Below are 16,315 nucleotides of genomic sequence, written 5' to 3' on the forward strand. Positions count from 1 at the left end.
TTTCTAAACGGCAATTGTTTATTTTTCGTGATGCAATAATAGTTAATAGCTTCGTCGCCCGTTGTTTTATCGCCACTGGCCAATAAATTATTCTTCCGATCGGTCTGAGCGTAACATCGGATACTTGATCCTCCTTCTAATAAAAGAAGTTTAGAGAAGCGGGAGTTATATTACAGTGACGGAGTAATAAAACACAACACTTTCACTCTCCTCAGGAGAAAAGAAAAATTGAAAAAAACAAAACAAAACTTTTACCCCCTGTCGCTCGCCATGTCTCCAACGACGCAATTTGAGTAGGATAGCTCCCGCTCCCTATCATTCCATTAAACCGATTTCTCATTTACTATATACATTGTGTTGCATACAACAGGCTGGTTAAAAGTTCAACGCCCGGACAACAACAGCCAAAAGCTTCAACACGCGTGCGCTCTTCAATCACATGGCGGCCAATCAGTTGTTGAGAAAGTTTAAGCGCAACGACTTCTTCGTTTGGTGGCGCCTGCGCATCATTTGCGCATGAAATCATGAATCATACAAAAGACCTTGACCATTTGTATAAATTGCCATGAACCCACCAGCCATTATAAACAAAGCCACCACCCAAGTAGATTCCTTGTCCTTAAAATTGTAATTAGTTGTGTAAAGTCCCGCGGTAGCCACGCCCTTTGTATGATGGCCGCCGTGAAGTACACTGGAGCATCAGCGGCTCAATGTCATACCCATGATGTCCCGCCGACTCAGCAGCAACCGACCAGCCGCATGCACCGGCACGCCAGCCCAGACCGGCCGGCACGACGAGCCGTACGACGTGCCACGTCCAACCATTTCAGCCGGGACATCACATCCGGATCAGATACCCAACTCTCGATATATAAGCCCCTTCTTGTACTCCCGCTTATCAGCTATTGACGTCCTAATACAGTAGTTACTTTATATTTGTCCTGTCCCAATCTTGTAAGGAGCACCTTACAGTTGATTCAGGCAAAATTCTTCTTCTTCTCCCCCTTCATCGAAGTGGGATTCACTATGACGAAATAGGCCATAAAAAGACGTCACGGCAAAACGTTCGTGCGCAAATAGATCGTTTATTTTTCACTCTTGACAATTTCCAAATCCTACAGTAAGTCCAGACGACTAGCACATTGAAGAACGTTTTTAAAAAAGAAACTTTAAGCAATAATACAGAAATTTATGAAGATAGAGACAGATTTATATCATGAGAAACTTAGAAGACTGGAATCCTATCACGCGGCGTGTAAGCGAGGTCATCATCCAAAGTAAGAAGAGTCTGAAAATCAAAACAATTATAAATCTTTTTGCAAATAAAGCTAAAAATACCAAACATTATTTTTAAAAAATTCGTCACCATGAAGGAAAAGAACAGACTGGCAGCCGAAAGGAAATGCCAAATGTCATGATAATCATAGAAACTGAGTATCACGCACTCTTGATTGAAAACTCGTGATTCGGCAGCTCTTTTCTGTTAGAAAAACCAAACAAGACAGAAAAATCAATTGATTATTAATAAACGAGTAAACTACTTATCAAAACTCACTCTCCAAGTGATGGCTTTGTTGATGAAAAAGTACATTGCAGCACCCCAAGAAAGGGAGGCCAAGGCAATGTAAAATACCGCTTGACACAAGATTTTCTCGCCGTGCCGCAATTTCATGATGATGTAGAAAGTGGTGTACAACATCAGATTAGTGATGAAAATTGCCAGCATGTAGGAAGCGAAATCTGGAGGACGTTCCATCAATCCATACACCGACAATCCCACATTCGTAAGAATTCCTATGACCTGTGATATCAAACATGTATACTACATGGCAAAAATTTTACCGAGTTGTAAATCTTACCAATAGGAACATTCTATCGACGTACATTGGTCTGAACCACTGTAAACAGTAAAATAATGATTAATTAACTAAATGAGAATAAGTATTGAACTAGAATGCTTTACATTTGACGGTCCCGCTTGGAAATCGTTCCAAAAAACCATATAAATTCGTTTGAACACTCCAAAATCTGCAGTTGAGAAATTCGTTAGAAGAAATTAACTTGTGGGCTGAAAACAAATGTACATACTCAATTTCCATCTGCCCATGTAGTAGACTTGAGCAGATAAAGCCAGACATGCGAGGAGATGAATAGCTGAAAAAATTATTCGAAAAGTCAGAGTGTCCTCAAACACTGAGATGACTCCAATTAGAACGACGAAAGCCAGAACGGAAAAGGCTGCGTGAGCTTCAGCGTTGATGTCGGGGTGGCGACTTTGGTAGATCTTCAACATACAAAGCATGCTTATAACATACATAAAAGTTGTATCTACAACCAAACAAAAAAACAAAAAAAGTTTTATTTAATTGGCGAACTTTATTTTCACAAGAAATATCGGAGGCATTTACCGAACTGATAGTTGGCGTGTGTAGGGCATATGTGGTAACAGGCACTGAGTACTCCTTCGACCTTATGGGCCAAAAAAAAAACATCAAATTAATAGTTAACAGAGAAAATAAACCAAGGAAAAATATGTGTACCATTAATGCTGTTCCCATAGCGTAAAAGAGGCCGTAATGTTGAGGAATTCCGTAATACTATCAAATAATAGAAACGATACAAAACTGACATAAAAACCAAGCAAAGAAAAAAAATAAATGAAAGCAAATTAGGATTTTTACCTTTTCCAATCGATCGTGGTTTGCTTGAGCTTGTCGCCTACGAACGTCTCTGCGCGCGGTATTGATGATGAAAAGAAGACCCAGTAAAACGTAACCGAGATTTGAGTAGACGTGGTTGAAATCCGTTAAATCCCCCAGCGGATGTGCGCAGAGAAAGTTGAAATAGCAAAGATCCTGGTCACCGGTGTCATTCAGCACCTGGAGAGTAAGAGAACTGAATAAATATTTTTCTATGGCAATGGAACCTAAGATAAAGAATATTGCTGTACTTTTTGATAAATGATGACAAGCTGTAAAACCGGCAGAGCATAAAATACAGTGACCTTTAAAAATATAAAAAATTTATAAAAATTAAAAATTATTATTATTAATTATTATTAAAATATTATAATTAAAAAATTTACAATCAATAAATTCCACATGTAAAGTTGCGACTTTTTGCCATGGAATCGCGACCCTTTGTGGGAAAGATCAGCCACAAAAAGAAAAGTTTTGGTCCGAACAACATTTTTATCACTATATGCATCAGGCATTAGATCAATATCGGTCAAGTCCAGATCGGAAGATGAGCGTGAAAGAGGTTCCGATTCTACATCTCTTGAGACAGCAGTTGGAGTTGGACCGACAATAGCTATTAGAGGTACAAAAAATGGCAAGGTAAATTATATCAATAAAAGAAAACAACAAATATTTATTAATTATATATTACGAGTGGACATGGAACCATAACGTGTAGGTCTGTTCCGTACTTCAAGTAAACTCGGCTCCAGTTCATCGGGAACGGTGCTAGAAATAATGGACAAGAGAGTATAAATAGCATTAACATTTTCCTGTGTGTTCTTCCGTGCAATTAATAAAGAAATTGCTTACTTTCTACAATTGAAACAAAAGGAGACAAAAGCCCCAATGTAGAAGAGCGCAAATATTCCAAGAACTCCAATAACAGCTGCCATGAAGTCAATGTAACTAACCTAGATGCGGTCGGTGGATTAAACGTAAATTTGCCGTGATGCAATAATATATACTACCTTTTCATGGATATTAAAATGAACAGTTTTCTTTCTCAGAGGTGGTGGACTAATTCGCTTTCCTGTGCATTCAAAGTCGTCAGCTTTGACGACGAAAACAAAGAAAAATCCATAGGGAAATCGTTCTCGCTGAACAGAATACCGAGCTTTAATATAACTTTTCCAATGTAATGCAATATTAGATATTACTTACGCTTATCGTCATTCCAGTCTTGTTCATAAGGGTCTGCCAAATCCCATCATACTTTAAATCATGGTCCATATCAAACACAGGGCACTAGAATTGCAAACGTTTTAGCTATAAAACACGACACTGGATCAAGAATTAAAAATTTGCTGGTACCGTTAAGTTTTGAATAGAGACTGACATGCAATAATTATCGTCCGATGTAACTGTAAGTAGTACATTTGTAACGCCTTCCGGAAACACAAATTGATAATACTTCGGCTCAGAAGCCGTCAGTGTGACTGTATGATTTCCGTCTAATCTGAAAGTTAAACATAATTTTATTGACAGAAATAAACATTATCCAGCAAACATGATGCATACTTACTCGACAACAAAATCTTCAACAGGAGTAACAGAAGCTACGAAGCTCAAGTTCTTAGGATCAGATGTTGACACACCAAGAAAAAATTCGTGCTCTACAGACACGTTGCGGTTTAAGGGCTCAGTGCAAAGCTGGCGGCTCACACTGCTGTATTCTTGCCTAACATAAAATATGATTGTTAGTGCAAATGACATCAATCAGGAAAATGTTGCAGTTTACCATCCACTTGCTGTTTCTAGCAAAAGCGGAAGTTGCCATGACAAAACTGCTTTTTGTTGTCTAACAACTACAAGAACAGGATTTTCTCTGAAAGCAGTTTTGCTAGTAACCTGTACAGATAAAGCTTGATTCGCAGCAATCTAAAAGTAAGTATCGGACAGCAGAGTTACTGTTATTTCAACCAATTTCCCTTGTGAGTGATTTGATTTATATGCTTACATCTTGTTTGTATGAATACTGGAAAATATATTCCAATGTTGAGTTCACATTAAAACTGTAGTTTTGAAACAGTTTTGCATCGATGACTCTGGTATGCACCTTTTGCTGATATCGGGACACCGAGTTGTCATAACTCAAGTCTTTCCTGACAACTGAATGACTATTTCCTATTTTTAACGAAAAGGATTTACGTTATTAAAATGTTAAAAGCAAGTGGAATAAAAGTAACCAACGTTTGAAAATATATCTCTCCCTGGCAAGACTGTCGATGTGCAGTGCAGTAAAATACGTTCCCAACAAAGCAGTAACGAGAGCAGTTACCGTAAGCAATTTAATTTTTGTGGCGGTATCCATATTCACTTATCATTCAAAACACAGAACGGCCAACTGAAGATAAGGACCAAAAATGAATCATACTAGTAATACTACTAGTTAAAACGTCCGATTACGACTGTGGCTAAGCTAAGATACTTGGAAAGTGCAGACGCAAATAACATTGAGACAGGTTGTTCTATTTGGTCACCTAGCGGTAGAGAGGACGACTATTTTTCGAACAGAATCTGATGTGTATTGTTTGTTTTGTTGTTTAGATACAAAAAAAGAGAATTTATTTATAAAACTCGTGCTCCGCTTCGTCTTTTTTAATGTTGTTTTTGTATCCCTTTTCGAAATCTTTGGCCAGTACGATGTAGCGATTCTCACGAACTGCATGCATACCAGCCTCCTGACAGATTGCGTTAATATCTGCACCAGAAATCTTGTCCGGCCTGGCAACGAAGTCTTCCAGATCTACCTCGTCACTCAGATTCATCTTGGCCGTAATGGTCGCAAAAACCAACCGCTTTTGACGCCGATCAGGCAGTGGGAATTCAATTTTACGATCCAGTCGACCAGGACGGAGAAGAGCAGGATCCAAAGTATCTGCTCGATTCGTTGCCATGATAACCTGTGTGTTTAGTTTTCAAATTAACAAAGAACAATTTAAAAATAATAAAGAGCTAGTTTTACTTACTTTAACATTTGTGGTCTGGTCAAATCCGTCCATCTGATTCAATAATTCTAGCAAAATACGTTGAACCTCTCGATCGGCACCAGTCTGAGCATCAAAACGCTTTGTCGCAATGGCATCGATCTCATCAATAAAAATAATTGCAGGCGAGTTCTCCTTGGCAAGGCGAAAGACATCACGGACCATACGAGGACCTTCACCTAGATACTTTTGAACAAACTCTGATCCTACAACGCGAATGAAGGCAGCTGTTGTATGATGTGCCACTGCTTTAGCCAACATGGTTTTGCCACATCCTAGTTACATAAATCATTAAAACCAATTCTAGCTTTGTACTTAACATTTTTTTTTAATTACCTGGAGGACCATACATCAAAACACCTCTTGGTGGATCAATACCAATTTGCTTATAAAGCTCAAAATGTGTTAGTGGAAGCTCTACTGCTTCTCTCATCTCTTGTTTCTGCATGTCCATTCCACCAATGTCAGCATAAGACACATCAGGCTTCTCATCTATAAATAGTAACAAACAAAACATATGTAGTTAACATTTCACAACTAAAATAAACATGATGAAATTACCTGCTCCAAGCATTGAAATTGAGGAATCTGCTTCTGGTGGAAGTACATCAACAAGAGCATTGCTGTGCTTGTGCAGTGCAACACTTGCTGATGGTTTTAAGAGTTCCCTATCAATAGTTGAGAGAATTCTTACAAAGTAATTGGACCCAGTAGTGCTGCCTACAATCCCGGTATTCTGGTCAACAGCTTCAAGAAACTGACCAATAACTAAGGGGACACTCTGAATTCGTTTCACTTCTTCTTGAGCGTGCAGATACTCCTTCTTCAGATTTCTTTGTTCATCTTTAATGTAGGCTTCTTGCACAGTCAACGATTCTAATTGCATTTGCAATTTCTGAAATACATAATTGTGATTAAAGGGGAAAAAATATGGTTTGCTATTCACTATTAGTGAACAAATACCTTATATTTAGTGTAAAGATCGTCGATGTCAAGAGCTTCATTGATGGTCGGAATTAGTAGGTTGACATTTGGTTTGAAATCGGGAATAGCTTCTTCCTACATTGCGTTCATATAAATACAAGGGATCCAGTCAGTTTTTCATGAAAACGCAATCGTAAATTCAAACAAATCGAATATTTACCGTTCTTTCGGGCAAAACCACACACATATCCTCCATGATGACACAGAGGAAATTCAATGGACGAGCAACAGAAAAGCCGAAATTATACTGTCGACCAACTGCTTTGTTGCCAGATCTAGTTTCTAGTCTCGACTCGCGCGCCTCAGGCTAAAAGAAATACAGGCATACAGCGCCCATAAAATAACGCGGTAATCAAACCTGATCCGATTTGACTCAACCCGTCATATTTTTGAATGCGTAATGCTAGCAAATAATTCAACCATTCTTTTTTTTTTTTTTAAATAACGAACTTAATATTTTTTATTATTTGTAGTATTTGTAACTCTGCCACTCTTCTTTATCTTTGGTCGCTTCGCTGCCATAAATTGCGGAAAATGAGGTGAGTACGTTATTGCAACTTAAGCTCATTTGTCGAATTGTCGTATAATATTTGTGACTAACAAATATTTCAAAAAACTAATTTAATTGCAAGTATTTTGGTTTGAATGTATTTTTTGGTAGGAAATCACGTCTAGAATTTATTTTAAAATACGTCAAATCATTGTGATAATTGAAACATGAAAAATCGTCATTTTATCGATAAAAATTCTATAAGGCGAAATAATTAGTGATATTATATAAGTCGACATAAATTATTGTAATATAACTTTACATCTGTCTTGCAATCTACGGTCACTCGGCAATTTTTTAGGCATTAAAGTAAGACCCAATCTTCGTCTAGATGTAGGATTTCGTCACGTTTCCCTTCCTCACTTCTTAACGGCGACGAAGTCAATAATTGTTTAAGCGCACCAACAGAGTCCAACACCCACAACTTGTCATCAATGGTAACTGAAAGAAATGAAACCCACAAATAATTATGTTTAAACTCTTGAATCCGTAATGACGGCTCACCAGAAATAAATTTAAATGAGCCGGGAATCAGGTCCCAATTATTTCCACAATAATTCTGTTGGGTGATGCCACTTCGGCGATAAATGGAGCCACTGTTTGTCAACGCCCAAACGGCACTTTCACTAATAATAATGGTATACAATTTAGTTATAACAAAACAGGTAGTTTTGCGAAAACGAATACCTGACGGTGAGTTGAGTAGCTTGGATTCCTTGGACTATTGTCCATGAAGTGCCGATCGGTAGCTCTCGCGTTACACCTTCTCTGACGTAAACGTGGCCATTCTTATCTAATGCCCAGACGTCCAGATTAGGAGCTACGTGGATCTATAAAAGAAAGATTAGCGTCACCTTCAATTTGATTTCACATTTGTGAATTTTACCTCTTTGAATTTAATGTCCAGTTCATCTACCGCGATCCAGGCGGGAGCCAGAAAGGTAGGTGGTCCGTTGTCACCGGATCGAAAATAGATTTGCCCATGTTCATCACAGGCCCAAGCCAATTCGGGACCTAGCGATACGTGGCACAGCTTGTTGTTGGACTGGAACTGAGCAGTTGATAAATGAATCCAGCCGTTGCCAACTGGATTCGAATTTCTCACACGGACAAAGATTTCGCCCCAAACGGTCAATAGCCAAAGTTGGTTGCCTACAACTGAAAGGTGCCGGACGGGGCTATCCGTTGGCAGAGACACCTGTTCTAATTGTTCCTCGCCGTAAAAACAATACAGACGATCCTTGTCGTCCACTAGCCAAACGACGCCCGATTTCTTTTCATCGTTAAACCCATTGGTACTTAAAATACGCCACGATTCAATAGTGTTGTAATAGCGCCCATCACTCCAGGCAATTTTATCCCACGCATATCCTGTTACAAAAATGGAATTACAACTTGTTCAACATGTCACAAAAAAATCTGGTTACCTGACAAGTTTTGAGCAGTCATCAAGATGGAAGATCCAATAAGAGCCAAACAAATCCGTGAATCGGTCACGGCGAGTTCGAAGCGAGAACTTTGACGTTTAAAAATGGACGAAACGTTGAGCCAATTAGCGCTCTTGAGCTGCAATTCGACTGGTAATACTGAAGGCACCTGCCACCACCGCTTGTCGTGGGCAGTTCGGTAGAACATTTGCTCCGACTGATTTAATACCCACAGATAAAGATCAGGACTTATAGCCATGGTTATGATTTCTCCGGGAGTATCTTGACGTTGCCAACCGACTCCCATAGGTGACTCGTAGTTCACTCTTGATCTGCTGTAGAGAGCTCCGTTGCTCAAAAGGATCAAAACAAGGTCGTTGTGACAACGGAGCTTGGAAACTGTCCCTGGAACCTCAACAAGAACCATCTTCCTTGGAGACTTGACGGATCGGTAACTAAGCGATCCGTTGGCATGGAGCATCCAAATGTAATCATCCATGGCGTCGGTTGTATCCTACGAGAGCAGAGAGAGGACGTTAACTACCACAAAAATCAAGTAAAGACCGAATGAGAAAAATTACCAGCTGGACAATTCCGATGGATGAAATGTAGCTGTCCAAAACAGTCCAGTGCTGAGCAACGGGGCAGTGTGGATTGACGATCAATCCCTGGTAAGCTGTGCCTTTATATAGTCGCCAGAGTTGCTGACCAGAATTGGAAACTGCAATCTGACTGGCGGGTGTTTCGATAGGCAACCAATCCCTGGATTGAAAAGAAGACTCTGTCGATTGGTAATAAACGGATTTGTGACCGTAGACGATGACGACGTAATGGCGACTGGCTGATATACTCGTCACCTTGCGTTTGGCATCCAACGGACATATAAGCCATTCCGTTGACAGATCATCCTGCATATATAAAAAATATAATTGTATATCACATTTTTTAAATTTAAAAAACTAATGTTGCAAGTTACCGATGAAACATTTTCATAGTCTCCACTAGAGACGGCCGTGTGATTCGGAGTCGATTCTGTGGTGGTTGGGGTTGAAATCGAATAAGGGAGACTTTTGTCATGCGAGTCTTCACTGGCGTAGATACTGTAGATATTTTCTTTCGGGTCGTTTTCAACCTCTTCGACAACGGATGAAAAATCTTCCGTAACTGGGGATATGTCCTTGGTCTCTGAATTTAAGAGAATGGCCGCAACTTCTGCCTCTAAAATTTGTTCTTCTTCGGTTGGAACTTGTTCACTTGGGCTGTTGATGATTTGATCTAAATTCAAAAGTTCGGCCAGAAGTTGGTCTTTCCTCTTTAATTCTTCGAGAAAATCGTCCGTTGCCACCGGGGGAGAAGAGGCGTTCTCCAGCAAAGGATCGATCCTATTCTCGATCGTGGATTCCGATAATTCCGGCGACATCAACGATTCATCGTGAACGTTACATTTTCGATTGAGCTTCAGTTTACGTTTGCGACCGATGTAAGAGCCGTAGACCAACTCTTCCTCGCCAGGACAAAACGATCCTTCCATCGGTGAAGCTTGCCCAGACGAACCGTTTGAAAGTGGAGATTCAAGTTGATTGGATTCTGAACGAGTCATCCCATCCATCGGTGTCATTGGCGAGGATTGTTCTACTGATGACGTCGGACTGGGCGTCCGGGTGCGGGGATAGAAATGTGGCTGGATGGGTTTCGGGGGTGCGCATCTGTTGACTGGCACAGATTTCATTTCAGAGAAGAGTGGAGCAAAAGCATTGGACAGCGACTCTATGATGTAGGGGCCCGTGTTTAACGACGTGACGGGCAGTTGCTTGATTTCGACGTCAGAAATTTTGTTGGCCAATTTGGAAATGGTAGAATGGAAGGTTGGCTTGGCTAATGGCAATTTGTCTCTCCAGCCGGAGAGTAGAGACCGGTCAATGGTGGCAGACGATGGTGAACCCGTGAAGGATTGGTCGGGCCGGTCAGAAATGCGAATCAAAATGCGGTTTTCCAGCAACAGGAAGATTTCGTTGTGGAAAATGGTGACGTGTCGGAGAGTTTTGGAGTTGAAACGACTAGAACAAAAGATAGACACTTGCCCCGAGGCGTCACCCATTTGACCCGTGTCTAAAATGAAAAGGCTCGAAGGACTGTGTGTTAAAACAAAACCATTGCTGAGACAATGAACCGGACCGAAGTGGACGTCCTCGCCGTTGCGATATTCTTCGTGAATGGACAATAAAATCAGTTTCGAACGCGGTTTGGAGAGAGACTCTTTGAATATCAATGTCTGACGGACAGATCCCTGGCAGTCAGACAACCACAGTCGAGTTCCCGGGCGAGAGCTGTAAATAACCGTTTCCTTTCCAACGTAGCCAAAGTCAGCTCCGAACGGTGCTGGATTTTTACGCTCTTGTTGGCCCACTTGGTTCCTTTCCGTCTCGGAAGTACTGATCTCAGCAACCAAAGTCCTTTTCAGAGAGGAAACCAAGACGATATTGTTTTCCAGCGGGTGGAATCGAAGTTGAACGATGGACGATTTTTCGAGCAAAACTTGTTTGACCGGACGAATGATGTTGTGCTCGAATTTGCTGAGGAAAACCACACCTTGTTCATCCCCAGACAAAAGGTGTGCTCCACTTCCATCCCAGCAAAGAGAAGTAATAGCGGATTTGTGTTCACCATTGAACATTGTGATCTGCACACAACAAATTAAAGATTACAGACAACACATTTATAAAGGATATTACTAGATGGCTACTTACAGGGCCTGATTGCATAACACTTGTAGAAAATATGGCAACTGTTCCTCCGAAATTGCCAACAGCCAAAATTTCTCCATAATGGCAAAGTGTGATGGCTAAGGCTGTAACAGGAATGAATTTGTCATCCACACTTTTTCTATTTACATTATGATTATTACGACTGAACCAAAACAGAACCCCAGCATTCGAGCCCAGCACTATGGAATCACAACTGACGGTAACACAAGTCAGAATGAGGTCTTTAGACACAAAACCTTGATGGAACCTGGGGGGTATCTTCTCAATTAACTGAAAAAGAGGAACCCACTCCCTGTAAACTGGGAAGTCAATCAGCCCATCTTTCTGGTGATTTTCTGAAGCACGATGTGTAATACCGATTGTTCCACTCATGCTGACGAGTGCGCTGTTCAAAACTGGGGTAAAAAAAATACACTTCCCAAACTTTCTACAACAATCATAAAAGTAATCTTTTACAATGAGTCAGTTTTACGATTTAGCATCGATAAAGGTGGCCTGAATCATGAGTCATTTCATGTGGCTAGCTCAGTTAGACTAACGTTTCTACGTAGGATCGATGTAAACACCTGTCAAAAAAATTGTAGTCTGCTAGACTGCAACTACTCTAGTTCCCATTTTAACCGGACAACGTTTAAAACGTTTATTTCAATTTAATAAATTGTAAATCTAACGCACAAAATTTTATTCTATTTAATCAATATATTAATTACCTCAATCATCTCATTCTTATCAAAAGTTTAGCAAGCGAACCAATAAATAATGGGCGACATCTGGAGTTGATTGCAAGTAACACATAGTTTAGCGATAAACAACGTTTTATGCGAAATGTCTAGCGAGAGAAAGTTAGTAACAAATGGAGATTACGTCAAACGTAGAGAATTGTTTAAAGGTGTCACAGTACAAATCTGCTAAAAATATTTGCACGGCAAGTGTAATCAAAGCTGAATTTTAGTTTAAGCGCATTTTTGCGCTAAAATGTGTGAGAATATGCCAATATGGTTCTCAACCGACTGATAAAGATATGAAGTTTATTGGGAGTTTATTCCGCCTAGTTCAGCGACCTTCTTTTCTAAAAAAAAGAGTCGTAAATTGCCCTTTGTGTGAAAAGAGTTGACGGATGGCTTTAATTAATAAAGCAACCAAACCAGTTGATAAACGGAAGAACATGTTAAGGGCAGAGCTCGAAGGGATATGGGAAAATGGGCGGCGCGTATATGGGGCCAAGAAAAAGGGTCGACATATCCGTACATACTGGGGTTTTTTCCCCCTTTTTGTGCGTGTGTGTGCTGTTAAAAGCCGAGTCGCACATGCTCGATGACCCACACAAAGAGCTGCTGCTGCTGCTGGGGGGTTTCAACTTGAAAAATGAGAATAGGGTAGGGGGGCCGTAACTTCCTCTCTCTACTTTTTTTCCATTCTCCAAACATACCCCAAGTGACTTCCATCCGATCCAGTCGTGTTCAGTTTGAACTGCTCCAGTTCTCTACTCTCCTCGAGTCGTCCATAAAAAGGTAAAATCATTTACATTTCGCTCTAATTTGATACGTCGTTGTATAAACTCGGGATCGATTTAAAATGTATTTTGATAACAGCGCGGAACCTGTACACATCAAAGACAATCATCATGGAACAGAGTAATGACTACGTGGACGATCCGCTTGTCGCCTACAAGGCTGGCTTAGCAGCAGCTCTGAGTTGTTTACTCACGGCCGAAGAGGGGGAGGAAAACAGAATCAGAGGAAGCGATTCCGGTTCTGCTGCCGCTGCTGCTCCTGGTGTTGTCGAGTTGTTGGCTTCCACCCTGCGGCTGCATCTGCGCAAACAGCAGGCTTTCAACGAGTACTACTACATCCAGAAGCAAATAACATCTGCCCGGCTCGTGACCGTTAACAGTCGCGATAATGACGACCTGCAAACTACTTTGACTACTACCAACACAGCAGCAGCAGCAGCAGCAATTCAGACTGTGACTGATGATGATGAAGACTCGATCCGACGTCGCCAGTTGTTGATGGAGTGCTTTCAGGGCGTCAATCTTCACTATTACTCGAGTTCCGTCCATCAGACCATCGCTCCGCCATCATCGCCCGAACCCAACACCAATCAAGTCGGACCTAGTCTCTGATTTGAATTTCCCGCTTTTTTATTATTAGACTTTTATTTTTAAAATAACGTGTGCAATTGAAATGTTTGATTTTTTTATCATGACGTGTCCATCGAGTGTGTCCTAGTCGTCACCGCGCCATCTTTGCCATTTTCGAAAGAAATATCGATCGACAAAGTCTCATATCAATGACAAGCTATCGCTTTCAGTATTATTATTAATTACGTAATATCAAATGAAATCGCCAATTTTTTTTTTTACAAACAATGTGGAAGGAGAAAATAAACACGAATGTTTTTATTGTATTGCCAGCTGGGAAAAAAAGATTATACACGTAAATATGATTTTTATTTTTTCAAAAATGACTAGAAAAGGCTGTTCGTTCACGTATTTTGTCAGAGATAAAAAGGGGAAAAAGTGCGTGAAAGAGTTTGAAAATAAATCACGTTTCATCTTCGATTTGAAAAAAAAAAAATTGCACTGGTCGTTGTGTGAGATGATGATAATAATAATAAAGAAATTGCCATGGATCGAAACTGGACGAATGCCAGTCTGAAAGTCTAAACCCTCGCGTCATAGTATATAAAGAAAAGTTGCTCGGCGTGATATTGGGTTGTTCAAGGAATCGCGTGATTGGATGACGGTCCGGGATTGCTGCTGGATGCGACGTGAACCCGACGGCTGTCCAGGTGTTGCTGCAGTTGTCGGATAACTGGATGGTCGGCTCCGAGTTTCTCGACTTCCATCAGGTAGCGGATAGCTTCATTGCTGCAATACTCGTAGCCGGCCAAAGTGGCATCACCCACATGAGCAATTTCATCATCGTCGTCGTCGGACGAATCCTCGTCTCCTCCGTCGGAATCGTCGTCCGAATGGCTGGGCGGTGGCTCCTGACTGCTGCAATCGGATTCCGGCGGCGACGGAGGACGATGAATCCGGCTAGTCGTCTCCTCGGAAACGAACGGACGCACAACAGCCACGGCTAACGCCGGCCCCTGCTGGCCATCTGGACCCGCCTGATGATGAGCTGTTCGGTGTAGTAGAGGGTTCAAGTCCAGTTCATGGGCCGCTACCTCTGCTGTGTGGTCATATAATTTAGAAATGATGATTTCCCAACCAAACCAGAAGCAGCACACGAGATCATATAATCAGCCCAGCTGACTCACAGCCAGCACAACAGCTGTAATAGGAAAGTCTATTAATTCAATTTTTCTTACCCAAAAGAGATCGAACTCGTCGGCCGTCCTGTTGTCCCGAATGTTCATCTCCTTCCTTATATACACGACAAAGAATGAAGTCGGGTTACATTTGTTGGCACACAAATGGGCGGTGTAATATAAATAAATGGACCAATTTCCTTACTGATAAATGACGTTTGCGACGTTCCACTGCGTTATCCATGATGAGGTTGGCCCAGCACAGCGGTGAGATATATGATGGCGTCGACCGTTTTTATTTTTGATAAAACCCAGCCAGCGCAAAAGAGTTTCGATCCAGCAGAGCGACGGTCCTGTAGAAAATGTCGAGAGAAATGAGAGAGTGGTGGTGGCGACTAGCGCAAACGCGCTGAGCTCAATCACATGATTCGTTAGAGATGGACATCACGTACGTTGGCTATTGCTAGCAGAGAGAGAACTTCCGGTGCACTGATGTATATAGTATATACTATATCTCTAATAATAATAATACAATATCACTTTGATGCACGTGCACACACTTGGAAATAATAAATAACAGCGCGGTCGCTATAGATGAAAGACAATAACTAATCCGGGCTGGATTTAATGATACGATTTTTTAAGATGAGAAGGAGACACTGAAATTTTGGGTTCCAGTTGGGATCAAACGGCCGGAGCTACTGGTTGTCGGGCTCTTGTTGTAAGAGGAGGGGGGAATACAAGCACGTTTGAATTTCGCCCCCTGAAAAAGAAACAAACCAGATGGAGGGAGTTATAAGAGGGGGGCCACCAGCCACCAACCACCAGTAGGAAAAAGGGCGGACGGGCAGGTGTCTCGTGCTCTGCTCGAGGGGAGAGGAGGAAGCTGCTTCCCCCTCCTTACCCCACTCGTCCCACCCACAACTCAAGCCTCCCCCATCTTTATTCAACGACACGAGCTCGATTTCATTCACGTTTTTTCTATATGCCATCAACTTTAAAAATGTTGGAATAGAAAATGGATCCGATCCAACTGTTGACTGAATCACTTTGGCGTTGATTGTATAGACGTGGATTCGTTCAAATGGACTAGAAGAAGTATACAGCCATTGGGATAGTTAAGTAGTTGGATAACTTTGGCAACTGGGCAAGAGCACCGAACTTTGTGCGCGAAAAGTTCTGTCCAGTGTCGTTTTATTAATAGAATAATAATATCCAGGTTAAGACAATTTAGTGTATCAATCCAAACAAAAGAGAGTAGTGTGTTTTGAGATGATGATGTGTGGGTGGCGGCGCTGCTGCATATCCTTCCGTCCGTCCGTCCGTCCATATCCTGATGAGCCATAATGAGGCCGGCTGGTTTTGCCAGGGCCAAAGTCCCAGCTCCTCGGTCTTGCGAGAGCGACCAACCTCGGAGCAGCTGCAACTGACGATTGTTCTTCCCCCCTCTCTCCGTCCAGGGGCGACTTTTTCGTCAAAAGGCCAGGCAAAAGAGAAAAAAAGGGAACGAGCCGGGCATTCCGGCCGGCAGCAGCTGCCCCGCCACGCGTTGCCTCTGATTGGAGGGTAGAGGGGCGTCAACCAAAAAAAAAGTGGCAAG

At 41.5% G+C, this 16,315-nt stretch overlaps 5 protein-coding genes across 8 annotated transcripts; 1 reads left to right on the forward strand and 4 right to left on the reverse strand.

Annotated features, from left to right (window-relative positions):
- Positions 1-1,065: 1,065 nt before the first annotated feature.
- On the reverse strand, positions 1,066-5,177 carry LOC124341636 (SID1 transmembrane family member 1-like). Of its 2 annotated transcripts, none has more exons than XM_046794582.1 (20): positions 4,932-5,177; positions 4,699-4,865; positions 4,480-4,619; positions 4,264-4,419; positions 4,053-4,197; positions 3,903-3,986; positions 3,710-3,838; positions 3,552-3,652; positions 3,391-3,467; positions 3,086-3,312; positions 2,951-3,004; positions 2,682-2,879; positions 2,541-2,597; positions 2,409-2,469; positions 2,089-2,328; positions 1,964-2,028; positions 1,860-1,898; positions 1,556-1,801; positions 1,367-1,480; positions 1,066-1,288 (listed from the first exon to the last, which is right to left on the reverse strand). In XM_046794582.1, exons 1-20 carry the CDS (start codon positions 5,050-5,052, stop codon positions 1,226-1,228), a joined length of 2,484 nt encoding a protein of 827 aa, XP_046650538.1. In that variant the 5' UTR covers positions 5,053-5,177; the 3' UTR covers positions 1,066-1,225. The 2 variants fall into 2 exon arrangements, with proteins under 2 accessions (XP_046650538.1, XP_046650537.1); XM_046794581.1 differs by having other exon boundaries at positions 4,699-4,868.
- A 66-nt stretch (positions 5,178-5,243) lies between these two features.
- Positions 5,244-7,012, reverse strand: LOC124341637 (26S proteasome regulatory subunit 6B). Its single transcript, XM_046794584.1, has 6 exons — positions 6,873-7,012; positions 6,692-6,787; positions 6,290-6,623; positions 6,065-6,220; positions 5,711-6,003; positions 5,244-5,644 (listed from the first exon to the last, which is right to left on the reverse strand). Exons 1-6 carry the CDS (start codon positions 6,906-6,908, stop codon positions 5,306-5,308), a joined length of 1,254 nt encoding a protein of 417 aa, XP_046650540.1. The 5' UTR covers positions 6,909-7,012; the 3' UTR covers positions 5,244-5,305.
- Positions 7,013-7,344: 332 nt separating this feature from the next.
- On the reverse strand, positions 7,345-12,070 carry LOC124341639 (tectonin beta-propeller repeat-containing protein 2-like). Its single transcript, XM_046794585.1, has 8 exons — positions 11,437-12,070; positions 9,666-11,369; positions 9,271-9,597; positions 8,690-9,203; positions 8,149-8,633; positions 7,950-8,092; positions 7,767-7,888; positions 7,345-7,703 (listed from the first exon to the last, which is right to left on the reverse strand). The coding sequence occupies exons 1-8, from the start codon at positions 11,824-11,826 to the stop codon at positions 7,567-7,569; spliced, it is 3,822 nt and encodes a 1,273-aa protein (XP_046650541.1). The 5' UTR covers positions 11,827-12,070; the 3' UTR covers positions 7,345-7,566.
- A 663-nt stretch (positions 12,071-12,733) lies between these two features.
- LOC124340764 lies at positions 12,734-13,834 on the forward strand. Its single transcript, XM_046793377.1, has 2 exons — positions 12,734-12,965; positions 13,047-13,834. The coding sequence occupies exon 2, from the start codon at positions 13,079-13,081 to the stop codon at positions 13,577-13,579; it is 501 nt and encodes a 166-aa protein (XP_046649333.1). The 5' UTR covers positions 12,734-12,965; positions 13,047-13,078; the 3' UTR covers positions 13,580-13,834.
- Positions 13,835-13,862: 28 nt separating this feature from the next.
- LOC124340765 lies at positions 13,863-15,456 on the reverse strand. 3 transcript variants are annotated; one of them, XM_046793379.1, is made up of 4 exons: positions 15,168-15,453; positions 14,921-15,068; positions 14,776-14,830; positions 13,863-14,636 (listed from the first exon to the last, which is right to left on the reverse strand). In XM_046793379.1, the coding sequence occupies exons 2-4, from the start codon at positions 14,957-14,959 to the stop codon at positions 14,176-14,178; spliced, it is 555 nt and encodes a 184-aa protein (XP_046649335.1). In that variant the 5' UTR covers positions 14,960-15,068; positions 15,168-15,453; the 3' UTR covers positions 13,863-14,175. The 3 variants fall into 3 exon arrangements, with proteins under 3 accessions (XP_046649335.1, XP_046649336.1, XP_046649334.1); XM_046793380.1 differs by having other exon boundaries at positions 13,863-14,633; positions 14,921-15,456; XM_046793378.1 differs by having other exon boundaries at positions 14,921-15,453.
- Positions 15,457-16,315: the final 859 nt, after the last annotated feature.

The sequence above is a fragment of the Daphnia pulicaria genome, chromosome 5 (assembly GCF_021234035.1).
Source record: "Daphnia pulicaria isolate SC F1-1A chromosome 5, SC_F0-13Bv2, whole genome shotgun sequence".
NCBI lineage: Eukaryota > Metazoa > Arthropoda > Branchiopoda > Diplostraca > Daphniidae > Daphnia > Daphnia pulicaria.